General features: G+C 47.3%; 1 protein-coding gene and 1 pseudogene across 2 annotated transcripts in view; one reads left to right on the top strand and one right to left on the bottom strand.

Moving 5' to 3' along the window:
- LOC144695825 (class I histocompatibility antigen, F10 alpha chain-like) overlaps nucleotides 1–26,796 on the top strand; it is a 211,871-nt pseudogene that overhangs the window by 166,854 nt on the left and 18,221 nt on the right. The window lies entirely within an intron of this gene.
- On the bottom strand, nucleotides 2,877–24,960 carry LOC144695830 (class I histocompatibility antigen, F10 alpha chain-like). Its single transcript, XM_078566852.1, has 7 exons — nucleotides 24,733–24,960; nucleotides 20,397–20,657; nucleotides 10,432–10,707; nucleotides 10,036–10,314; nucleotides 8,753–8,863; nucleotides 8,045–8,077; nucleotides 2,877–3,457 (listed from the first exon to the last, which is right to left on the bottom strand). The coding sequence occupies exons 1-7, from the start codon at nucleotides 24,782–24,784 to the stop codon at nucleotides 3,429–3,431; spliced, it is 1,041 nt and encodes a 346-aa protein (XP_078422978.1). The 5' UTR covers nucleotides 24,785–24,960; the 3' UTR covers nucleotides 2,877–3,428.

A 26,796-nucleotide genomic window follows, 5' to 3' on the forward strand; every position in this document is an offset into this window, starting at 1 on the left:
CACATGGTAAATGAGCACAGAGGGAGTGGAGGGTGAGGGAGTGGAGGATGAGGCAGTGGAGAGTGACAGAAAGGAGGGCGTGATGTGGAGGGTGAGACAGTGGAGGGTGCAGGAGTGGAGGATGATTGACTGGAGAAAGACAGTGAATCCTGCTGTGGAATTTGAGTAGAATGATCCTATCTTCTCCGGTATTGACTTGACTAAGAAGTGATCTCATTGAAACAGATAAAATTCTGAGAGGATTTGACTGGGAAGATATTGAGAATCTCTTTCCCCTGTCAGGAGAGTCTAGATCCAGGATTCCCAGTCTCAGGATAAGGGATCTGTCAGTTTGGGCTGAGATGGGGAAATGTCTTCACTCAGAGAGTTGTGAATCTTTGGAATTGTCTATCCAGAGGGTTGTGGGTGATCAGGTGATGAGTACATTCAGCACCGAGATCCATCGATTCTGCAGCACTGAGGGGATCAAGGGATCTGGGAATGAAGTGGGAACGTGGAATTGTAACTGAGCTGAAGCGAAGTCCCCTAGAATCATAATAACTTTCAGCACAAAAGGAAACCATTCTGCCCATCTACCTCTGCTGGCTCTTTGAAACAACCATTAAGCTTTATCCCCGATTCCCACTTCTTGTCTTTATCCCTGTAAGTTCCTCATCCTCAAGTATCTTTTCAACCCCCTTTTAATATTATTTATGGGATCAGCTTCCACTACAGTTTCAGGTGGAGCCTTCCAGATTCCGACAACTGCCAAACTCCCCATGGAGGCCTCCATACACGCACACGTGGGCATCGCTTCATCAGAGAGCAGATAGACGCACTCCTCCGCCTTGTGTGACACTCTGTTGAGGGCATCCAACAGCTCTGCGTGACGTTCCCACGCCTTCTGCTGACTCTCCACGGTGAGTTGGAAGGCCAAATCCACAGGCTCATCATCTGACTCGGGCCTCACAGATGCCTCTTCTCCAGCAGTCCTCCGAGTGCCGGGAAGCTCAGCCGAACCTGTCTCCTCCTGCTGCAGACACGTGTCTGTGTGGTGACCACCAGAATGTGAACCTGAACCTACTCTAGATCTAGGTCCCACCGAGGTGTGTGTCTCTGCGCTGGTGGAGGGTGTGGGTAAGAGCTGTGATGGGTCTTCCAGGCTGCTTATTTCCAGCTCTTCAATGGAGGAGGTGTCCTCTTGGCTGGAGGTGAGGACCTGGATGGAGCTGAGGGACTGGCTGGCTGAGGGTGTCGGTCACTGGGCAGAGTTCCCTGTGAACTAAAGTAGAGATACTTAGTGCATGGCAGCAGAGTGAAAAGCAGGAGAGAGAGAGAGAGCTCTCACAGTTGTGTTGAGAGAGGGATGATATGGTGCAGGATCCACACGGAGGGTGTTCACCGCCGACCTCACGGTCACCACAGGCAGGGTCCACATTCTCACCAGCCAGCGCGATGGCACACTCCTCAAAGTGAGTGAGGGGCCTAATGTGGGTCACTCCACTCCCAGTCTGGGACCTCTCCCTGTTGTGAGGAGCTTCTCCTGCCTAAAAACAGATGGAGAGAGTGTGAACAGGACACATGGCACTGCCTGGAATGTTTGTGTGGTGAGCGGAGACATGGACAGGATGAGCACACGAGCTCCAGAGGGTATGAGCCTGATGGAGATGTGAGGGTGTGTGTGTGTGTGTTAGCGGTGTTGTCCCTTGAGGTGTGAGATCCCTGAGAATGTGTGACGGGTTTGTGAGTGTGAGAGTTGAGAGCGATGGGGAGAGTGACTTACCCTGGTAGAACGAATGAGACAATTCGCCCTGGAGTGGTACTGGCTGTCTGCCCTCTTTGACAGGGCATTGGCGTTGCCCACCACTGCCATCACTTACCAAGCCGGATTACTGATCTTGCTGAACCTCCTGCAGCCAGAGTGGGGGTAGGGGACATCACGGTGGGCCTGCACTGTGTACAAAAGGTGCTTGAGGGAGGTGTCATTAAACCAGGCGGCTGCAGTCTTCTTGCCTTTCGGGGCCATGTCTTGTGCAGCAGTCCTGGGCTGGAAGCATGAACAGCTGTGCACGTGGCTGCACGTTAAATATGGTGCCCATTGTGATGAAGTGGCGAGGTGATGGTGTGGCGGACAAATGAGACCCGCCCACAATCCAAACAGCCTGTTTCCCGGGAATACATAATTAATGAGGCAGGATTGGGACGATACAGCGTGAAAAGCCACCATTGCCGCCAGTGGATAAAACGTCCTTTTTCCCACCCGCTACTGCACATAGTGTCAAATCTGGGATGGTTCTGCCCTCAGTGAGTGTGTCTCCAATGGCAACTGAATTTTACCACCACTTGACATCATCCACCCCTGACCAACCCATAAACCCATTCACAGGATCTTCACTTCATTACCCATTAAATCTTCAATGAACATTTAAATGAGAAAAACTGCAAGAACTCTACAAACCCTGTCAGATTGTGTGAACTCATTCCATTTCTTTCGACATTGCTGTGCAGACCATGGAACAGTGCAGTTAGCAGTCACACTCTCTGTCACCTCCTTCCACACCAAGACACTAACTTTACTCGGTAGCCCACACTTCTCATTACTGAGACACTGGAGACACTTCACCTCCACCTCACTGGCAAATGTGTTGAAGTTTGATTCACTAAAGTTATGACACGTCTTCCTCTCGTCTGTCTTTTGCTCTGTCACCTTCTTGTCTGTAAACAAGTGAATAAACGCTGATGGAAAGCAGTGAATGATGCTGCCATTTGGTATGAACTCACCCCGTCCACATTGAACTGAACCCCAACAACTGCCCATTCCAAGACCCACAAGCTGCTGAGTGAATGAATTAAACCTTTCTTGTGAAATCAGTAAAGAAGAATTCAGACAAGTCAACTACTAACAATTATTTATTGACAACAAACCACAATTATCAGCACTTGTGGTGAAACATTGAGGATATAAACGTGTTTAATCTCTGCAAATACATTTTAGTTGCAAAATTTACAAATGTACATTATATAACAGTGTAAATCTGACATTACAGAAAGTGCAAAATAGATCAGCTTCTATCAATATAAAATGTGTCTCTCTGAGTTGCCTCACGACATTAACTCTGTTCAGGTAAATCACTCAACCTGAACAAGTTGCTGAAAATATGAAAGTGTGAGGGAAAATCATCCCTGAAGTTCCGTTCAACTGTGAGAGCCATCACATTGTGGATACAGGATGGAAACGCTGCTTGAGAAAGTTTCACTTGAAGAATCAGGATCCCAACCTGGTGGCTCCAGGATCCACTGTTCAATCTGTGGAAGCACATTCCCAGGACAAATAGATCTCCATCATCAAAGAACTCAGTGTAAACAATGAGCTGTGATTCTGTGTGTCTGCTGTGATATGGAAGGATGGACGATGATGTCCATGTTCACACTAGAACAGGGGAATCCAGTTATTCATCAATGAGGCTCTGGGAATGTCCTGCAGTGGAACACAGTAAACCCACGAGGTAAGGAATAGACAGAAACAGGGCAATCGGTTCAGGGTCAGGAGGGCAGTGAAATTAGTCTGACAGGTTTTAACAGTGTCTGGGAGGGTGAGACAGGGTCAGGAGGGCAGTGAAATTAGTCTGACAGGTTTTAACAGTGTCTGGGAGGGTGAGACAGGGTCAGGAGGGCAGTGAAATTAGTCTGACGGGTTTTAACGGTGTCTGGGAGGGATTTGAACTCAGGGATCTAGAGGATTAACCTGGGTGTTTGGATAACTCGTGCTATAACAATACCACTACGCCATCACATCCCCTTTAGCTCCTGGAACGTTCTGGAACAGTGACATCAGAAGTTGAGAAAATAAAAGAGAGCATGTGAGAAATGGGATAATGAGAGTGTGAGATATTCTCTATCCCTCACTGGGCCCAGGATTCAATCACCTCCCAGCATTAACTAAACTGACTCACACATGGGCCTGAATTTTACCTTCGTTGGGCCTGCACGATTGGCGGGCCCGAGAGCGGATTGGAACAATTAACGGGCAGCCAGCATGAAATGCACCCTCAGAATGGCTCAGCACTGCCGCTGGGAGCGGGAAGAGGGCGGGGTTGAAGTGAAGTCCCCTAAAATCATAGAAACTTTCAGCACAAAAGGAAACCATTCTGCCCATCTACCTCTGCTAGCTCTTTGAAACAACCATTATGCTTTGTCCCAGATTCCCGCTTCTTGTCTTTATCCCTGTAAGTTCCTCATCCTCAAGTATCTGTTCAACCCCCTTTTAATATTATTTATGGGATCAGCTCCCACCACATTTTCAGGTGCAGCGTTCCAGATCCCGACAACGCCCAGAGTGAAAAACATTTCTCCTCTTCTCCTCTCTGGATCAGAGCATTGATAGTAAATCTATAACCTCTCGTTATCGATCACTCACCAGACAGAATCATTTTTCTCCATCTACTCTATCAAAACCTTTCATCATCTGGAAAATCTCTATTCAATGACCTCTTAACCTTCTCTGTTCCAAGGAGACCGTCTGATGTTTTCCAAGGGAGGTTGGGAAGGTTTTAAACTAACTCGGGAGGGAAATGGGAAGCAGGAGATGCCAAGGTGCACAGAATATTGGGAAAGATAGATCACACTAGGGCAGGGAATCGGAAGTTAATAGTTGGGGTCAGAATAAAAGAAATTAATGGAGTCTAAATCAGGGTTACAGTGCATGTGTGTGAATGTACAGAATGTGATAAATAAGATTGGTGAGTTTCAGGTGCAGGTTACCATGGGGAATTGCGATGTTGTGCCGATATCAGAGTCCTGGCACAAAGAACTGCACGACTGGCATTAAACATCCCTCGATACAAAGTGTTGAGGAAAGATAGGAAAGGACGAAAAGGAGGAGGGGTGGTGCTATTGTTTAAGGCAAGTATTGTAGTGCTGGAGAATGAGGATGACCCAGAGGGGTCAAGGACAGAAGGTGTTAGGCTGGAGATAAGTAACAAAAAGGCTGCAGTTACATTGCTCTGTGTACGCTGTAGGACCACATGCAATGGGAAGGATGTAGAGGAACAAATTTGCAAGGAAATTACAGAGAAGTCCAGAAATTATAATGTACTTGTAATGGGGAATTTTACTTATCCAAATATAGACTGGGATAGTCTCAGTGTGAAGGGCAGAGAGGGACAAATTACTAGATTGTGTTCTGGAAAATTTCCTCCAGCAGTCTATGTCCAGTTCAACAAGAACGGAGGCACAACTAGACCTGGTTCTTGGGAATGAGTTGGGCCAAGAGGATCAAGTAGCAATAGGAAAGCATTTCGGGGACCATGGTGATTGTATCATAAGGTTTAGGCTGACGATGGAAAAATTGGAATAAATTGGAGTCAAATATTGGCAGGAAAAACAGCCAATAGTCAATCTACTGCCTGCAAAGAACAGATAGTTCAGGCACAGTCAAGGTATATTCCCTCGAAAGGGAAAGGTAGAGCAAACAAACCCAGAGCTGCCTGGATGACAAAGGAGGTAGAAATTAAGATCGTGTGCTTGTGACAGGTGTAAGGCAGAAACTAACACTGAGAACCAGGCTGAATATAGAAGGCTCAAGGGAGAGGTGAAGAAGTAAAAAATAGAAGCAAAGAGTGAGTATGAAAAGAGACAGGCAGGTAATATAAAAGGGAATCTCAAAGTCTTATATAGGCTGATAAATAGTAAAAGGATGACTAAAAGGAGGTGTAGGGATGATGAGGACCAAAAAGGGGTTTTACACATGGAGGCAGAGAGAATAGCTGAGATATTAAATTAATATTTTGTATCTGTCTTTAAAAAGGAAGAAGGTGCCAAACAAGCCATGGTAAAAGAGAATGTAATTTGGACACCAGAGGGGTTTAAAATTGAAAAGGAGGAGGCATCAGATAGGCTGTCTGCACTTATAGTTGATAAGGCACCGGGACTGGATGAGATGTACCCAAGGATACAGTGAGAAGTGAGAGTGGAAATTGCTGAGGTACTGGCCATAATTTTTCAACTTCCATAGACTCAGGGGTGGTGCCAGAGGACTGGAGAATGGCAAATGTTCAAAAAAGGGTGTAAGGACCAGTCAGTTTAACTTTGATGGTGGGGAAACTTCTAGAAGCAATAATTCAGGATAAAGTTAATAGACATGTGGACAAATGCAGGTTAATTAAAGAAAGCTGGCATGAATTTCTTAAGGGAAAATCATGTTTAACTAACTTGCTGGGGTTTTTTGAACCGGTAACAAAGAGGATTGATGAGGACAGTGATGTTGATGTGGTGTACGCGGAGTTCCAAAAGGCATTTGATACAGTTCCACATAACAAATGTGTGAGCAAAGTTATAGCTCATAGAATAAAAGGGACAGGAGCAACATGGATATGGAATTAACTGAGTGACAGGAAACAGAGGGTTGTGGTTAATGGATGTTTTGCAGGCTGGAGGAAGGTTTGTAGGGGATTTTCCCAGGGGTCAGTGTTGGGGCCACTGCTTCTTCTGATCTACATTAATGACCAAGGCCTTGGTGTACAAGACACAATTTCAATGTTTGTGAATGATACAAAACTCAGAGACATTGTGAACTGTGAGGAGGATAATGAAAAACTTCAACGGGATATAGACAAATTGGTGGAACGGACGGACAGGTGGATGATGAAGTTCAATGCAGAGAAATGTGAAGTGTTTAATTTTGGTTGACAGAACATGGAGAGACAGTATAAAACAGGGGTACAACTCTAAAGGGGTTGCAGGAGCAGAAGGACCTGGGTGTACATGTGTATTGAAGGGGGCAGGGCAGGTTGAGAGCGTGGTTAATACAGCATACGGCAGCCTGGGCATTATTAATAGGGACACAGAGTAAAAGCACGAGGAGGTTAAGATGAACTTGTATATGACACTAGTAAGACCTCAGCTGGAGTCTTGTGTACAGTCCTGGGCACCAAATATTTAGGAAGAATGTGAAGGCATTGGAGAGAGGGTAGAAAAGATTCATGAAAGTGGTTCCAGGATGAGAAACATCAGATATGAAGATAGATTGGAGAGGTTACAAATGTTTCACTTGGAGAAAAGTAGGTTGAGAGGAGATTTAATTGAGGTCTTCAAAATCATGAGAGGTCTGAACAGAGTAGATATGGAGAAACTGTTCCTACTCGTGAAAGGATCCAGAATGAGAGGGCACAGGTTTAAAGTAATTAGCGAAAGAAGCAAAAGTGAGATGAGGAAAAAACATTTCACGCAGCGAGTGGTTAGGGTTTGGAATGCACTGCCTGAGAGTGTGGTGGAGGCAGGTTCAATTGAAGCATTCAAAAGGAAATGAGACTGTTATCTGAAAGGGAAGAATGTGCAAGGGTGTGGGGGAAAGACAGGAGAATGGCACAAAGTCATAATGCTCACTCGGAGAGCCGGTGCAGACACGATGGGCCAAATGGCCTCTTTCTGCACTGTAACAATTCTGTGATTCTGTGATTCAATGTCTCCTGTTGATGTCGAGGATCAAGCATGATCTCATTGAATGGTGGATCATGTCTGAGGAGCCAAATGGCCCATTTCTGTTCCTATTTCTTATGTTCATCTCCCTGAGTCAGTGACTCCAGGTGTGGAGAGGGAGGGAGTGGAGAGGGAGGAGTGGTGAGGGAGCGTGTGATGAGGGAGTGGAGAGGAAGGGAGTGGCGAGGGAGGGAGTGGAGAGGGAGGGAATGGAGAGGGAGGGAATGGAGAGGGAGGGAGCGGAGATGTCTCCATTCTGATCCCCAATTCTAGACTGACCCAGTCAACCTCGGGAATTTAGGAAAGTCACTGATAATTATTTAAATGCTCTGTGCAATTAACGTTCATCAATATTGTAAAATAATTCACAAACACAACAGAGCAAGTGTTCATAACTTCCATGTTGCTGTAAGATTATCAGAGGAACAGAGTGAAATCTGGAAAAACAACTTCAAAGACCATTCACATCTTTCCGATTGTATCTCCGTGGGATCGAGAATCTCCTTGCAGAGAATTCACAGAAAATGTAATTGTACAACTTTCAATCCCTTTTATGTCATTCCCAACAATCTGTCCCTCAGTTACTTACTCTGAGCTGTTGTGTAGGTCACACTTGGTGGATCTGCAGAAGCAAAATAAATGTCAGTTAGAATGGGGAATAATCCATTCTCAGAGAGTGAGAACACAACAAGTGTGAGGGAATGGAGATTGGGTAAGAAATACTCATTCCCACACTCCCCTCCATCCTTACACTTTATGGAGATCCTGTCGATCTCTTCCATTCCATCGATATTCAGTAGGTGAGGATGTGAGTGTGTGTAGTGGGTTTAATGATCAATATTACACCTGGTCTGGGCTGATCACACAAAGGAAGATCAGACAGGGAACAAGACGTGTTTATACGTGTGTATCTGTGTGTGGGAATTTAATCAGTTCCATTAAACACAGTGTCCTGTACTCCCAGTACTGGAGATTCCCCCACACTCACTCTGTCCCCTCAGTTCCACATTCCCCTCTCTCTCACTCTCCATTCTCAGTGTCCTGTACTCCCAGTACTGGAGATTCCTCCACACTCACTCTGTCCCCTCAGTTCCACATTCCCCTCTCTCTCACTCTCCCTTCTCAGTGTCCTGTACTCCCAGTACTGGAGATTCCTCCACACTCACTCTGTCCCCTCAGTTCCACATTCCCCTCTCTCTCACTCTCCCTTCTCAGTGTCCTGTACTCCCAGTACTGGAGATTGCCCCACACTCACTCTGTCCCCTCAGTTCCACATTCCCCTCTCTCTGATTCTTACCTCTCTGCTGCCTTTTCCAGGTGATTATTCCAATTATCAGAGCAGCCAGTGCAGTGAATAATCCAATTATCATTCCAAGATGGGAGTGTCCTGCACTGTTTTCCAGGATTTCTGAAACACATTTGAATAATATCAGGATTGTCTCTCTGTTCCTGGACCTATTCCCAGTTTGGTGTTAATTGGGGACAATGTTAACTGAAGCCGCCCATTGGGAATTGATGGGATTGGTTGAAACGCTGGTTTTCCACTCGCCCGAGTTCACTCTCCAGTGAAGTCACTAAAGAGTCCCATTGATGGTGGTGGAAAAGCCGTGTTGTCCCAATCCCGTGGGTTCCCTTCCCGGACAGTTCAGTTCTAATTCTCCCCGATGTCTCAGTGTCCTGTCCTTGTTCAATCCCCAGGGTTACATTGTATGGCCCAGGAGGCAGCATCACTGATGCTTTTCACATCAAACTTCAAAGGGATGAGCAAGAAACTGACCGCAGGAAACTGGGCTGAGCTGATAATGAGGAAAACAACAGGTAAACAGAGTAAACGCTTCAGAAGAAGCACTCGGTACAATCCAACAGCAGGGATTAGTCCTAAACTACTGCAGTGAACCCACCATGGTCAACACAGAAAATAAGTGAGAGAATCCAGCTCAAAGAAAACTCTCCACAAATGTCCAGAGATTGAGTTCCAGACACTTAGACAAGGATCAGTTGACCAAAGAGAGACAGGATGGATTTGTGAATGGGAGCTCATGTCTGACTCATCTCATTGAATTTTATGAGAAGCTCACAAACATGGTAGATAAGGGAATGTCTATGGATCTGGTCTAGATGGACTTCCAGAAGCTCATTGATCAGGTTCCACACAAGAGATTATTAACAATGATCAGAGTGTTTGGAATTGGAGATAATCTTTGACATGGGGTGAAAATTGGTTGGGAGGTTGGAGACAGAGAATGGGGATAAAGGGAATGTGCTCCCATTGGCAGGATGTGATAAGTTGTATTCCTCAGGGATCTGTACTGGGACCTCAGCTTTTCACCATCTATATTCATGACTTGGATGCAGGAACAGAGAGTTGTATATCCAAGTTTACAGATGACACTAAGTTAAGAGACACAGTGAAGGGACATTGACAGATTAAATTAGTGTAATTCATCTGCCATAACAAAGGGATTTTGTTGGACATTTGGTTGTGCACAAATCAGTAAAGGCTGTGGCATGTGGACTGCTGCATAACCAGGCTTACGTCTTATAGCGCGCGTGCACACACACAGACACACAATTCCTTACCCCACTGATAGAAATGAGTCTCTGCCAGGCTGCTGTGTTCAATTTGACAGGAGTATTGATCCTCATCCCCAGCATTTATTTCAATCTCTTTCTGGATCTGATGGGTCCCATCGTGGTTGGGTCGAACCCCCGAGGATAGTGTCTCAGACATTACCTCTCCATTCCTTAGCCAGCTCACCTCGATGTCTACAGGATAAAACCCAGTAACCAGGCAGGAGAGAGTGAGCGGCTTGTACTGACTATTGGGGTCACTTCTGGAGATGAACACTTCAGGCTGAACTGTAATGGGAAAGGGTGAAAACACAAACAATAGACAGACACTGAATGGAATGGGAGAACGCTTTCATAGACCAGTGAAGATAGATCACAACATGGGGTCAAAACTAAAATAAATACCTTTCCTTTCAAAATATTCCTTCCCAGCTCGTAAATATTCCTTTAAATGTGGAACAAATACTTGTTGTATCTCGTGTTCCCAGTACTTGTTCCAGGTTTCATCAGAATCCCATTTTTCCTTCATCTTCACTGCAATGTGATTGGTTGCGACCCATCTCATTCTGTCTGGCTCTAAACTAAGAAAGTCCTTTCCATCAAATCCAAACCGCATCGAGCTCTTAATGGAGCCGTCTTCAGTGATCTCAACAGACCAAATCCATTGAAGAATGTGAATTCCTGTCAGTGAACAAAGAATCAATAGATAATAGACAATCACATTGGTGAAAGTGTAAACCAACATATTATCTGCCCTTTTAACGTACAATCACTTTTCAACTATGTAACTGTTTCTTTATTTCATTCATATTAATGAATGTAGACCGGTTGTGGTGTAACCCCGTGTGTGGAGTGTGTGTCATGGGGGTAACACGGAACATCAAGGTATAAGAAGGACCCAGACAGAAGGTATATAAAGAACTGCACTGAACTGCGCTGTGGGCTCAAAACACAAAGCATGATGGTTAATTTAATCAAGTGAAAGTCTTGCTAGAATCAGCAAGTTCTGTAAAATGGCTTAACCTGTAGGAGGGCTTGTACCAGGGAAGATAAACAGACTGAGCTTCAGTAAGGGGCAATAAATGTGCTGCCTTCTTCCCATTCTGGAGATTGCTAAGTGTTGGAGATAACAAAGCGGAGTCAAGTTGGCTTTGTTAAATCAAGTGTGACCTTCAAAGGGGGTTACGCCAGGGTACATGTACGGGGATGTAATTAAAAACCAATGAAATAGACTAAAAGCTGGCTTTACCTTACAGGGTGCAGGACCATAGCAAGAAAAAGTATAAAGAGTCCACAGAATCACCATTCCTGCAGCGGTCAGGGCAATTTGGTCAGTTGTTCAGAAGACGTGCACGGAGGATTCGTCATTGGATTGACCAATGAGACGTACTCCAACTCACAGGGAAGATAAGTAACCGGTATTGTTGTGAGTGTGTACAATTGCTTAGTGGTTTAATAAAGGTCTATCATCTTTTGTGGAACTGCATCCAAGTTGTCGTGTAAAGTTGATATCCATGACAGAAACCTTTAGACCAGGAAGAGGGTCGTACTAAAGGGGATCTTGTATAATATAGAATCGGAGGAGTAGTGTCACAGGATGGAATTTTCCAGTCCCACCAGCAGCGGGAAGCTTGGCGGGTGGGTTAGTTAATTTGGCGGGAGGTCAGAAGTCAGTTTCCAAACGGCGGGATGAACTTTGCGAAGTATGTTTTTGAGAATGTAAAGGTGGGTTAAAGGTGGGAAAGGTTCCTGACGAACAATGTCAGGAAGCCCTTTTGCACAGATTAGCATGTGATGCATGTTCATTAAAAGGCCACCTTGCTGGAATGAAGTTCTGTTAAGACCAGGATGGGAGGAGTGCGCAGTTTATCTAGTCCCACTACTCCACAGGTCACATCATTAGCATAAATGTTTAATTCACTCACCAAAATGGCCAATTATTTACCTTCGCTGCTGTTAGACACTGAATAAAAGAGACACTAACCAGGCTTCTTTCAATAAACTCAGAGTGAATGATTTATTACAATGTGAAACCTCTTTTTGAAACAAGTTGCAAAAACTGGTTTAACACACAATTTGTCATCTTGAAGTATAACTATCTGTCCCTTTTAAAGTTTCCCAGCACACACACACAGACACACACACACACACATCAACACACACACACACAGAGACACATCAGCACAGATACACACATCAACACACACACAGAAACACACACACACAGTCATACACCCATCAACACAGACACACACACACAGACACATCAACACAGACACACACACAAAAACGCACACACACACACACACAAACACATACAGACAGACAGGACAAACAAATAGGGTCTCTGCAAAGATGGGCAGTTGAAGAAAAGGCTTTATGAAAAAATGAATAAAGTTGACAGGGTTTTGAAGCTGTTGATCTGGAGCTCCCTCATGTGAAGACAGATCGTTAGTCCAAGTAGATGTCTGGAGGTTCTAACCAACAAAGCTTCGGCTTGGAGGAAAATAGAGAATGGACTCAAGAATCCTTGTCTCGGCCTCTTGGGTTTCCAAATACAGACGAGTTCCACTGAGATGAGGATTGCCAGCTGAATAGTGATGACCACACTTTTCAGGCAAGGAAAGGATTGTGCGGGTTGGGCAGCTTTCCCCGGCGCAGCTTATTTCCAACTGAGTTCAAAAAAAACAAGTTCAAAACATAAAGCTAATCTTCATCAGGTGATTTCCAGTAAATCACCAGGGCCTCTGCCTTTACAAGTTTTTTCCCCCAGCCATTAAAGTAATTACTGTTGAAATAAGAAAATCGCTCTCCTCCTCAAGTACCATGCTGGTCAGGCGGTTTCTTGGAAAAGACAGGCTTGCTTACATTCCAAGGTGAACTTTTAACCTTTTGAAAATTTAATGACGCAATGTCCTTCCAAATTTTAAAAGAACATACAGATCTTGGAGATATCGTTTCCCAACAGTTTCCTCTCCAAATTAAGTTGCCCGTCAGTCAGAAATTGGAACATTCACATTTACAGCTGCATATAAATGACGTTCCCCTGGTGAGGTTGACTTCTTCCGCGACTATGAAGTGAGTGGAAGCTGCTTTGACCGTCTCGGGAGCTGCTCACAAATCTCAGCCTCTTGACTCATATCAGGTGGTGGCCGGGCCAAGCTGTGCGAAGGATGGTCTATACTCCCAACCCAGGCAGGCAGGAAGAGTTTAATTGGCTGTCAACTAGACAACATACTTACCTGGCAGGGGAGAGACCATGATCATGGTTCTGCCAGGGTAAGGTCGGGAACCAAATGCTATAACCAATCGAACCCCATACCATGGGGTATCTAACACCGTCCGAGTCACGGTGAAGGACAGCGAAGGAAGAGCACCTATGGATCAGGCCTTCTTTGCCAGGAGGATCTTGTTAACGGTGTGTGGTTTTGAAGCTGCGGAGATCTACACCCTGCAGGACTTCCCCAGCGCTGGATATTTTGACGTGACGTTCAAGCGGGTGGCAGACTGCGTCAGGCTCCTGAAGGTGTTCGAGGAGAAGAGAGACCTGCCGGAGATGAAGATCCTGACGGCGGAGCCGCTCTTTGCTCTGCCGTTGCAACGGGACCGGGTGGTGACGGTGCATCTTTACAACCCCTTCGTCCCTGTCGCCGACGTGCTCACCTTCCTCAACAGGTACTTCGATAAGGTGGGGAGCTGCACCGAGGTTAGAGACGATTTGGGGATCTGGACAGGCAAACGCCAGTTTAAGGTCACGCTCAAGACCAACGGTAAGGGAGCCATCTTCCACCCTCCTTCCAGATTTGCTATCGGGGGAAGCCGTGGCTACCTTGTCTACGCTGGGCAACCCAAACATTGTCGCTCATTCGGCAAGGCTGGTCATGTGGCGGCCAACTGCAGCGCCTCCCTCTGCAAGAACTGCAAACAGGAAGGGCACCAGACAAAAGACTGCAAACAGGCTAAGTGCTGCAACCTGCGTGGCGAGACAGGCCACCTCTCGTTCCTCCGGCCTGGGTATTCTGCTGCGGTGAGGCAACTTCACCGTCTCCGAGGTTAAGGAGGTGGTGGGCGGGCGCCTCCTCGTAGCAGACGTAATGTACAAGAACGCTCCACTCTGGTTAATTAATGTGTACGCCCCGTCACAAGGGGCCGAGCGGCTGGAGGTTTTTCAGCAGCTCCCACTGCTGCTGGCGACCTCCGGGCCGGTCTTTCTGGGCGGTGACTTCAACTGCATCATCGATGCGGCTGGACGATCCAGCAGGGCCGACAGCAGATTGGACGCTACGTCCAGATCCCTGATGGAAACAGTTAAGGATGCCAAGCTGCACGACGCCTGCAGACGGAGCGTAGCGTAGATACACCTGGTCCCGGCCAGATGGGTCCATCCGTTCCAGGATAGACTTCCTGTTTGTGTCCCATGCATTCGCAGTCAGATCCACCGACGTCAAGCCGGTGTTTTTCTCTGACCACTGCCTCCTACTGGCTGACTGCCACTTAGAGAAGGACCAGAGGGTGGGCAGGGGGGAATGGAAGCTAAACGTGCAACTGCTGACCCCAGAGAACATTGAGGAGCTCAAGCGGGATTACAAAGGTTGGAGAACCGTGAAACCCCTCTTTGAGTCCCTGACACACTGGTGGGAAGCGATCAAGGGAAACATCAAGAGGTTTTCCATCCTCAAAGGCACCCAGAAAGCTAGAAAGGAACAGAGGGAAATGTCTCGACTGCAGAAAAACATGCAGAATCTGCTCTGGCTGCAGTCGATGGGGGTCGATGTCAAGGAGGAACTCCAAGAGGTGAAGAGCCAGCAAGCCTCGCGCTTTGCCTCGGAGGCCTCCAAGATCATCTTCCGTTCCAGAGTCCGCTCCGTGGAGCAGGATGAGACGTGCTCATGTTTCTTCTTCTAAAAGGTACACAGAGAGAGCTCTGTGATCAGCAGCCTGAAGGAAGAAGACGGCTCAGTAAAGTCATCGCAAATCCTTTTATGCCGGATTGTATGATGTGAAGCCCACAGACAGCATGGCCTCCCAGTCCTTCCTGTCCTCTATCACGGAGGTCTTAGACGACAGTACACGGGAGAGCCTGGAAAAACCGCTAACTCCTGATGAACTGACTAAGGCCCTTGAGTCCTTCGAGAAGAGTATAACTCCCGGAAGCGACGGCTTGCCGGCGGAGTTGTATTCGGCTCTGTGCGACTGGATCGTGCCAGACCTGCTAGAAGTGTACGAGAGTATGCTCCTGGCCGGCAGTATGTCAGAATCCATGAGGAAAGGCATTATCACCCTCATCTACAAGCACAAGGGGGAAAGGGAGGAAATTAGAAATTGGCGACCCATTTCACTGTTGAATGTGGACTATAAGATTCTGTCCAAGGTCATCGCCAATCGGGTCAAATCCGCTCTGGAATTGGTGATTCACCCTGACCAGACCTGCTCTGTGCCAGGCAGGAAGATCTCTGACAGCCTCGCGCTGCTCAGGGATACGATTGCCTATGTACAGGACAGGGGTGTGGATACCTGCCTCATCAGCTTGGGTCAGGAGAAGGCCTTTGACAGAATATCGCACACCTACATGGTGGATGTGCTCTCCAAAATGGGGTTTGGGGAGGGAATTCGAAATTGGATCCAACTGCTCTACACTAACATCAGTAGCGCAGTCTCAATCAATGGGTGGGAAACAGATAGCTTTCCGATTAAATCTGGAGTCAGGCAGGGCTGTCCTCTCTCGCCTGTTCTTTTCGTGTGTTGCAAAGAACCCTTTGCTGAGTCCGTCAGGAAGGATCCGGGCATAAGAGGAGTGACAATCCCAGGCAGTGGAGGCACTCAGGTCAAAGCCTCCCTGTACATGGACGATGTCGCCGTCTGCTCGGATCCGCTGTCGGTGCATAGACTGATCCACATCTGCGACCAGTTCGAACTGGCCTTGGGAGCCAAGGTAAATCATGGGAAGAGCAAGGCCATGTTCTTTGGGAACAGGGCTGACCGATCCTTTGTCCCCTTCACTGTCAGGGCTGACGGCCTGAAGGTGCTGGGGATATGGTTCGGAGGAACCAGGGCATGCGTTAGAAACTGGAAGGAGCAAGTGCCTATGGTGAAAAGGAAACTGGGCAAGTAGGAGCGACGCTCCCTCTCCATTGCGGGTAAGAACCTGGTCATCAGGTGTGAGGCACTCTCGCTGTTGCTGTACGTGGCGCAGGTCTGGCCCATTCCAGACTCCTGCGCGACGGCGATCACTCGAGTCATCTTTCGCTTTATCTGGAGGTCAAAAATGGATCGTGTCCGCAGGGACGCGATGTACAAGCCTCCAGATAAAGGGGGAAAAAACGTGCCCAACATCGCCCTCATACTGATGGCCACCTTTGTGTGTGGCTGCATCAAGCGGTGCGTAGACCCTCAGTACACAAACACCAAGTGTCACTACGTGCTGAGGTTCTACCTGTCCCCGGTGTTGCGAAGGATGGGTCTGGCCACACTGCCGCGGAACGCTCCAAGTAGTTGGACCGTGCCGTACCACCTGTCCCTCGTGGAAAAATTTATGCAGAAAAACACCTTTGACCACAAGTCCATCAGGCAGTGGTCAGCACGTAACGTCTTAGAGGCTCTGAGGGAAAAGGAGAGGGTGGATCCTGTGGGATGGTTCCCCGAGCAGACTGTCAAAGTCATTTGGCAGAATGCCTCATCGTCAGAACTTTCCAACAAGCATCAAGATGTAGCTTGGCTGGTGGTGAGAAAGGCCCTCCCCGTCAGATCCTTCCTAAACGCCAGGAGTCTCACCCCCTCTGCACGTTGCCCTCGAGGTGGCTGTGGTGGGGAAGAGACCGTTGTTCACCTCCTTGTGGATTGTGCCTTTGCAAAGAAGGTCTGGAGAGAGATGCAGTGGTTTCTGTCGAGGTTCATCCCGAGCAGTTCTGTGACACAGGACTCTGTGCTCTACGGGCTGTTCCCAGGGACACACACCGAGACAAACATCAACTGCAGCTGGAGGATCATCAACTCGGTGAAAGACGCTCTTTGGTCTACCCGAAACTTGTTGGTCTTCCAGCACAAAGAGTTGCCCCCGACCGAGTGTTGCGGACTGGCACATTACAAAGTCCAGGACTACATGCTGAGGGACGCACTAAAGCTTGGGGCAGCTGCCGCAAAGGCGCAATGGGGAAGGGTCACTGTCTAAGACCTTTCTGTCACAGCGCACCGAGACTGGGAACTGTTTAAATCCCCTCGGGCTGTACAGCTCAAAATGAATGTCTGCAAATGATTGTAATATTGTTTGTACTGATACACCTGGTGATACATGTTGTAAAAGTTGACCCTGATTGTACCTTTGTAATGGTGTTTTTGAAATGGTTTGGAATGTGGCTGAAGATATTTTATGAATAAAGTATATTTTTGCCAAAAAAAAAGCTGTGCGAAGGATGGACATGAGAGGCCGGCTAAGGTTGGGCAGGCGGGTGTGGGGTGGAGTGGGGGTTGGACATGGAAGTTAGGCAAAAAGTGGAAGTGGGGGGAGATTGCCCAGGGAAAGAAGACAGACCGTCCGGAGCAGGAAGGGATGCAGTAAGGGAATGCAAGGGTGCAGTAATGTGGGATGGAGGAAATGGCCTTGCTTGTGGCTGGGTGGGGGAGGGAGTTTCTGGGCAGGAATGGGGGGAGAGAGATGCTCCTAGAGGTGGGGTCAGTTCTGTCTCCAGTGGGGTCCTGGGAGTTGAACTGAGGGCACTGGGCAGCAGAAGGACCAGGCACAGTGAGAGGGGGAGTTGGATGTGGTGGGGTGGCAGATCCAGAGTGACAGTCGGGTAGCTGAAGGTTCCATGGAATGGTCATGAAAGCGTAACAAGAGAGGTCAGTGTAGGTATGGGAACGGTAATGGGAGTAGGCTCTGAGGGGACAGAAGGTCATGTGGAGGGTGATGGTTATAGGTGTAAGGCTAACAGGGAGAGGTTTAAGTGTAACTGAGGGGAGGGATTTCTAGATACGAATGACATTAAGGGATATGGGGACAGTGCAGGGAGATGGGGTTGCGATAGAAGATCAGCCATGATCTAGTTAAATGGTGAAGTAGGCTCGAGGGGCCGAATGACCTACTCCTGCTCCTATGTTCCTATCTACAGATGAGTGAAAGGCAAGGCCGGAGGCACCTTAGAATGTCCCGGAATTTGGTTGCACACATCTGTCAGCTTCTCCTGGATGAGCTGTGGCTGCAAAGACTTGGAGACAATCCCATGCCAGTGGCATTAAATGTCAGAGTCACCTTAAACTTCCTTCCAGGGCTCCAATGGGGGCCAGTGTGGCATCTCCCAGTCAGTGACACACAAGTACATCCGGGAGGTGACAGATTCCCTGTTCAGGAGTGCAGAACAATTGAATCTGGAATACCAGGCTGAAAGAGTGTTGGGATCTGCAGCAATAACAGGATTCCCACAAGTGCAGGGAATAATTCAGTGCACACATGTGGCCTTGAGAGCTCCCTGGCAACAGCCAGTCACAGTCATCAAGAGGAAAGGTTTCCACTCTTTGAATATGCTGCTGATATGTGATCACAACAGAGAAATCCTGCATGTTTGTGCTCAGTTCCCAGAGAGATCTCATGACACCTACATTCTGACTCACACCCAGATGCCATAGCTTTTCGAAGGACATCAGCAATCACAGGGCTGGCTCCTTGGGGACAAAGGATACCCCCAAAAAATCTGTCTGATGACACCACTTCGCCACGCACACAGTGCTGCTGAGGAGTGCGATGGTGCCACACATGTCTCCACAATGCCCACCATTGAGCAGATGATAGGCCTCCTAAAGATCAGGTTTAGATGTTTGGACCGCTCAGGCGGGGCTCTCCAATACTCACCACCCAGAGTGTCCAGGATCATCATCGTGCACTGTGTCCTGCACAAATTAGCGCTACAAAGGGGGAATGTCTTGGCTGAGGGAGATCCGCAGGACTGAGATGTCTCCTCTGACGATGAGTACAGTGAAGACAATGGAGATCAGGGCCAGGGATGCCGGGGAGGTACATGCAAAGGCCATTGTGAGGGTATGACACGGCAGAGAGGCTCATGACAATCTGATAGCTGGCAGATTCCAGGCACAGTAAGATTCCAAGATATTTACTTCACTATTTGGTTTTCTAGCCTCTGCAGACTGGAAGGCCCCAGCTCCATCTTGGTTACAGACATGATACTTTGCTTTAATGTACCTTGATTAATGAGAGCTGAATTAAATTGCACAACTTAACGTCTGCCCTGCTGGTGGTTTGATCATTTGCATGCACCAAGCTACGCTGATATACAGAGCTCTGGCATGAAAAGCACACGTTAGAACCTGCACAGCGCCCCGTTCCCCCACCAGCTCACACACCTGTAAATGGAATTGAGATATTTCCCATCAATCACAAAGTCCGTGTGCTTGGCAACTTGGAAACAATATCAAATCCAACCTGGGCAGAGATAAACTTCTGTTAACCTGACATCTGCTCCCAGAGAGGGGCTGACCCAACAAAAACTCTTTCAGGGGAAAACAGATTGATGTGTCCACAAGGAGGAGCAGCATGAGAACATCACATTGCCCCTCGAGATCGTTCCTCAAGGCAGATTTAACTTCCAAGCACATCAAGAAGGGTTAATTAGCAGCAAGCGAACAAAAGTAGATCATTTCAAATAGGTTCATGAAAGGGGGTAATTCCCAGCACATTACCGACAGGAGTTAATTCCCAGCAGGTTAAGGACAGGAGTTAATTCCCAGCAGGTTAACGACAGGAATTAATTCCCAGCGCGTTATTGACAGGAGTTAATTGCCGGCACTTTACAGACAGAACTTAATTCCTAGCCCATGGTGTGTGATGGACTGAGTGGAGTGAACCAGGGGTCACTGCAGGGAGATGGGCTGAGTGGAGTGACCCAGGGGTCAGTGTTGGGAGATGGGCTGAGTGGAGTGACCCAGGGGTCAGTGTTGGGAGATGGGCTGAGTGGAGTGACCCAGAGGTCACTGCTGGGAGATGGATTGAGTGGAGTGACCCAGGGGTCAGTGCTGGGAGATGGATTGAGTGGAGTGACCCAGGGGTCAGTGCTGGGAGATGGGCTGAGTGGAGTGACCCAGGGGTCAGTGCTGGGTGATGGACTGAGTGGACTGACCCAGGGGTCAGTGCTGGGAGATGGCCTGAGTGGAGTGAACCAGGGGTCAGTGCTGGGGGATGGACTGAATGGAGAGACCCAGTGACAGTGCTGGGGGATGGACTGAATGGAGTGACCCAGGGGTCAGTGCTAGGAGATGGACTGAGTTTAGTGACCCAGGGGACAGTGCTGGGAGATGGAGTGAGTGGAGTGACCCAGGGTATAATGCGGGACAATCAACAATGATTTTCTACATTGTGATCTTACCGGATGTCTGGTTTGTCATCTTCAGCATTTCATTCAGATTCTCCATTGCCAGGTTTGAATGTGAGGTCACCAGACCTGAGACATAGTCCCAGAATTTCATGTCGAAAGATTCAGCCATGAACTGCTGCCTGGGGATGCACCGACGGACATCACTGTCATAATGACCTATTTGGATTCCATTGACCATCGCAGCATTTGTTATCTCAGGAAAATCTTCAATGCCGGAGATTACAGTGTATATCACCGTGTGTGTGTTAGTGTCTGTGAAGCAAACAGTTAAAGGGACACTTTAATAAACACCAACATGAGCATCAGAATAATCTCCCTGAACCTGTCTGATCATAATGATACCAGAAAGCTCAGGAACATCACTGATGGTGTGAAAATCACTGTAAATGTGTTAGTGTCTGTAAAACAATTAAACAATTAAAGGAACAGATTAATAAACATTTCCACACACTGCCACTTGATCAAAGTGAGGCCCATCCACACAGGGCCAATCTCCAATAATCCACCACTTTATCACAAGGTCAGAATCCTGTCTGATATTATAAACAGAATCTGATTAAACTGGGTCAGAATTAGATGCTGCAGCCTCTCAGAACAGGGAGTAAACCCGGAATCAGAGTCACTCTGGGCTGGTCTGTTGTTTAGCGTCTTTGTTGTAATATGTTTTTAAGGGACAGTAATCTTACATCACTCGCAAGGAAGTGTGTCATGTGATCCAGTTTTTGTTTTACTTTTGGCTATGAGCAGAAAATAACACAGCTCTGATGCCTTCAGGTTTCTGTCCATGTATAACTCTTCTCATGTGCCTAGTCTTAAGAAATAAATCCACAACCTGTTTACCCAATCCCTTATGAGTGATTGGTGCCTTTATATCATTATCAAAACACAACATGGTGTTCAGTGGTGGTCAAATGGCCTGGCAGCGAGATTAAGGTCCGACATGATGAACAGCTTAGATTGTACCATATGGCGTGTGATGACCCTTGGTGTTTGGGTCAGACTGCAACAAAGCCGAGGCATTGGAGAGTGTGGAAATTGCAGTGTGGTGACTGCACAGATAAGCTTTGAAGGCACATTGCCAGGATAGTGCTCAAATAAAGAGCTGGGAAACAGACCGATCCCTCATGGTGAGATTGCAGTGCAAAGCCTGTCAGTTCAGTGAATGGGTCAGTGCGTCGAGAGGACCAGCGCTGGGTTAGCTCCGTCGGGAAAGGGGAGTGTCCAGGGGGTGGGCTGGGCTGATAGCGATTGGGGGAAGTCAAACCAAAAAAAACCCAAAAATGTCATAAAGATCGGCCAGAGAAGGTTGTGATTCTAAGCGCACAAAAGTGGCTAGAGTGACACTCATCCTGGGTACAATAGGAGAAGGAAGGTCAAAGGGTTATTGTCAAAATGTCCACAAGATTCCCCAGATTGAATTGGGATGCAGCTGACCCACTGCCCGAATTAAACATGTTTAAATAGTGCACAGAGCTATGGTTTCTTGATTCACGTGTGTCTGAAGCAGATAAGCAAACCATAAAAAATTCACCTAGCAATTGGGAATGAAGGTCTACACAGGCTGAACACATCAGGATTGACAGCAGAAGAGCTAAAGGGTCTCCAGGAGATATGGACTACATTGGAAGACCGGTTCAGAATCAGGTTAAACTTCCTTATTCATCGAAGAGAGTTCATGTCATTTCAACAACAGTCTACAGAATCCATGGACCACTTGGTCAGTAGATACAGAGAAAAGGGGATGTACTGTGAGTTTTCAAACACAGAGCTGGCAGACAGAATTGTTGACTTTGTGATCATATCCACTCCCATGAAAGCTTTCCAGAAAGGTCTGTTAGACAAACCCAAAACATTTAGCATTGGAGATCTACTGAAGGATGGATGTGAGTATTAACCGATCCTCACAGGTTAATAAAGCTTACAGGCCCTAAGTACATCCCCAGTTGTTGATGCACTCACTAGAACATCTAAACCTAGCAAGACATGTGGAAGGTGTGGCCTTCTCCAGACACCAAGGAAATGCCCAGCTTTCCAGCAATTCTGCAAGGCATTCGGCAGAAAGGACCATTGGCAGCAGTGGTGCACTAGAGCAAAGGCTGATGCAGCTGTGAAGAGCCGTGCACAGATCCAAACAGACCGGACACAACAGGTATCTTCAACCAATAAGAATGACCATCCGGTATCCTCTCAGAAACATATACATGAGGTGATTAACAAACCAGAGAATGACAATGTATGTGATGAGATGAAGAGCAGTAACACAGTTTTCACACTCTCAATCTCATGGACAACATAGATTTCATCATTCACTCACACATGGGCATAGATCGGATGAGAAGAGAGACCGTCTATTGGCCGAGTATGAACAATGACATTGAAGTTATCGTCAAGCAGGTCAAGGCATGTCAAGAGCATATGCCAGGTCAGCACAGAGAACCATTGATTCCACATGAAGTTCCTACCCATCCTTGGTCCAAAATCACATCCAGCCTCTTTCATGTCCATGACACTGACTTCATCGTCAACTGCTTCACCAAGTCGCCCATTATTCAACAATTGCACAATACATCAAGCACAACGGTGGCACACAGTAAATGCTATTTTCAGTTTATTTGGTGTGAATAGAGAGATCATTCTGGATGACTGTCTGCAATGTATTGCTAAGCCATTTCAGGATGTGTGTATGAAATGGAATGTTAATCACATTACTTCTTCATCTCATTACCCTTGACCTAACAGCCTAGCTAAATGAATGATTCACCTGGTGAAATCCCTAATACCCAATGTGGACAGACCAAGCAAGATCTACACATTTCAATGTTACATCTGAGAGTGACCTTTAAGTGCAACTATTCAATCCCTGGCAGAGCCCATGTTTGTCACACCAGTGTGTACCAGTTTACCTACACTTTCCCATTCTACTTTCTCAGAAACTAGAGGCAACGTTTTAAACTGCAAGAGAAGATGATCAATGTGCATGATAAAAATGCAGGCAGGGAATTGCCAAGTTCAGATTTGGGACAAGTTCACATCCAGGATCCCACAGAATGTACCCGGCAACCAGACGAGATGACAAGGATTAGTTCAGGACCAAGCTCCTATGAAGACATCAGACACAAAGGCGCAATGGTGAGGGGTAATCGAGGACAAATCAGATCCATTCCAGCTCCTCAATCACCGTACAGTCCGACTGCATCTAGGACAAGATCCCGAATCCACACAGGAGCAACATCCAGTAATGACAATCCCACAGATCACTGTGATCAATTAAAGACACCTCCAGACAAGGTGACCATGACAAGATCTGGATGTATGAGCAGATTACCTCTACACTTTAGACACTGATAGATACATCTGCTCCACACACTTATGTAATGATAACGAGACATGAACATGTATTGTAAATAGTTCAACTTGATTGGAAGGGGAAAAAGTCTCTCTCAAAAGAAATGGGGATGTTGTAATGTACTTTTAAGGGGTAGTCGCTCTAAATCACCTGAAGGAAAGTGTGTCACAGTTTTAGCTTCACTTTTGGCTGGAAGAAGATAGCAGAGCTCTGATGTCTTCAAGCTTTCTATCCATGTCTATCTGCTCTCCTGTGTCTACCTCTTCAGAAATGAACCCCAATGTCTTTACCCAATCCCTTATGAGTGATTGGAGCGTTTATATCGTTATCAAAACATGACAGTCATGACCAGAAAACTTGTGGTGTGAGTGAATTCCAGATTGAAATGAAGAGAAACAGGAATATTTGGGAGGATGAAGTGTGATACCATAGTGGGGGGGACAGTCACTGTATGAACAGTCTGACTGTCAAACAGGGTGATGGACAATCCAGAGCAGGGTCTCCACTGTCCCTCACAGAGCTTTTTAATCACCCCTTTATACAGGGTCAGGAGGATGTTGGTGGTCTGAGATAAACTGGTCTATTCAACCAGGGGGGCATCACAGGTGATCCTCGGGTGGGTTAAACACGGATTCTCCTTCTCCTGCCCGTAGTGTTTTGAAGAGTTTAGACCAGGAGTGATGAAACTGTTTTGCTTCTCCCAATCGATGTGAAAATTAAAATAGTCAATTTGAAGCATTTTCCATTTGCTCCCAGCTTCTCTGCTCTCGGTGTTTCTACATCCTGCTGTCAGGAGAGCTGGACACAAATCCCATCAGAGTCTTACAGACTGTGCTGACTTCAATGGTGTAAAATATCAGGCTGGCTGTATAACAGGCGGCTGATCAAACATCACCCATTTCAAACTCTCACCAAAACATTCCAATTAACCCCAGAGAGAGAGAGTGAGAGTGAGAATGGAGGGCTGAATTCTGTACTTACCGGGAGAGACCCAGGAAATACACAGGGAGATGGAGAAAAGGATCAGCAACATTCTGGGAATCCACTGTCCCTGTTCCAATCAGGGACTGGGAATGAAACACTCTGAGGGAGAAACTAATACTGTTCATAGACTGGGGAAAAACAACAAAAATAACAAGTTTATCGAGGATCCATTTTACTGTTTAACTTGCACTTTGATAATTTCCTGATTATAGAACCAGAGGGTGAATGATTGGTTAGTTTCAGAAAAATATCCAATTAAATGGATAAACAGTCACTAGTCACCAGTTACCAGGAAGATCAAACTGACACAGGCTAAGATTTTGGTAGAGAACAACAACTTATATTTATATAGCACCTTTCACCTAATGAAATATCCCCAAGACGCTTCAGGGGAACATTATAAAACAAAGGATGACCCTGAGCCACACAGGTCAATGCCCACGAGCTTTCTCAGGGAAGCAGCTTTTAAGGAATGTTTTACAGAGAGGCTGAGAGGTGGAGGGAGGGAATTCCAGATCTAAGGGCCGAGGCTGCTGAAGGCACAGCCCCCATTGTGGGTGATTATAATTCCTGATGCTCACAGTGTCAGCATTAGAGGAGCACAGATATCTCACAGGGATGTGGGGCTGGAGGAGATTACAGAAATAGGGAGGGGCAAGGCTGTGGACAGATTGGAATTTTAAAATTGAGGTGTTGCTTGACTGGGAACCAATGGAGGTCAAAGAGCACAGGGGTAACTGAGGAACAGGACTTGGGTCGAGTGCAGAGAGCCCAGTGTGGGGGATTCATGGAGTGGGTCAGATGCAGAGAGCCCAGTGTGGGCGATTCAGCCTGTTCACTGCACTCCCTTCCTGTTAGTTTGACTCCCTCCCCTCACTACCCTCCTGTAAGTTTGACACCCTCCCCTCACTCTCCTCCTGTTAGTTTGACTCCCTCCCCTCTCTCTCCTCCTGTTAGTTTGTCTCCCTCCCCTCACTCTCCTCCTGTAAGTTTGACACCCTCCCCTCACTCTCCTCCTGTCAGTTTGTCTCCCTCCCCTCACTCTCCTCCTGTTAGTTTGTCTCCCTCCCCTCACTCTCCTCCTGTTAGTTTGACTGTAGTGTGACTGCCAATCACAATGGGACAGCCACCTGTACAGGAGTTAGGCTGAAGCTGGCAATGGGGGCACGACTGTCAGACATTGTGTGAAGAGGGACAACACCTTCCGCAGGACGGGCAAAACCCTGAACAGCTGGAGGGTACAGGAGAGGAAAGGGGGCAGGAAGGGCATGGAGATAATACCCTCTACACAGGATTCACCAGCAGAGACAGAGCTACCTGGAGGTGACTGAGACCCAGGGTCACAGGAGACTGTGACCCTCCAGGCAGAATGTCACAAACATCTGCACTCTGTTGCCGAAGAGCTGGACCCTCACAGCGATGGCCGCTAGGTCCTTCCTGTAACCGTCAATGTCTCTGTGCCCTTTAACCTCTTCACTCCTGGCTCCTTCCCTGGATCAGCTGAGGGCCTTAGTGACATCTCACAAACAGCTGCCCACCACTGCATCTGGCTGGGCACTGATGCCCTCTTTCCCACAGCTGGACAGTACTTGCATTTCATAACAGACACAGTGGCACAGGCACAGAGGGCATTGGGTTCACCTCCATTGGCGGATTCTCCCTGGTTCAGGGCACCATCCATTGTACCCAGGTGGCCATCGAGATGCCCAGTGACCTGCTAGTGAGATCCATCAACAGGAACGACATCCACCCCCTCAATGTCCACCTGGTCTGTGACCACAACAAGAGCTCCCTCCATGTAATGTCTGTCGTGGGGAGTGTCAATCAGTCCCACACTTCATCTGACCCAGCTCCATCCCCACCCCCACTGGCTCTAAGTGGACAGGGAACCTGTCTCCAGATCACTTACAGGGGCAACACTGTGAAAATCTGAACTTTCATCACTTTCCCACCGGAGGCAGCTTCCTGACCCCAAAACACACCCGGATCCTGTTTCCTGCTGAAATTTCAGCTTTTACTCTCGTTTCCCAGCCTGAATCTCACTGTGTCTGTGTTTGATCT

Source organism: Cetorhinus maximus, chromosome 21 (assembly GCF_964194155.1).
Source record: "Cetorhinus maximus chromosome 21, sCetMax3.hap1.1, whole genome shotgun sequence".
Taxonomy (NCBI): domain Eukaryota; kingdom Metazoa; phylum Chordata; class Chondrichthyes; order Lamniformes; family Cetorhinidae; genus Cetorhinus; species Cetorhinus maximus.

Coding starts and splice junctions, on each gene's coding strand:
- LOC144695830 (XM_078566852.1), bottom strand. CDS start 24,784: ATGTTGCTGATCCTTTTCTCCATCTCCCTGTGTATTTCCTGGGTCTCT. Junction 8,864..10,035: donor GACTCATTTCTATCAGTGGG/GTAAGGAATTGT, acceptor AATGTGTTTCAG/AAATCCTGGAAAACAGTGCA. Junction 8,078..8,752: donor CTGGAAAAGGCAGCAGAGAG/GTAAGAATCAGA, acceptor TTGCTTCTGCAG/ATCCACCAAGTGTGACCTAC.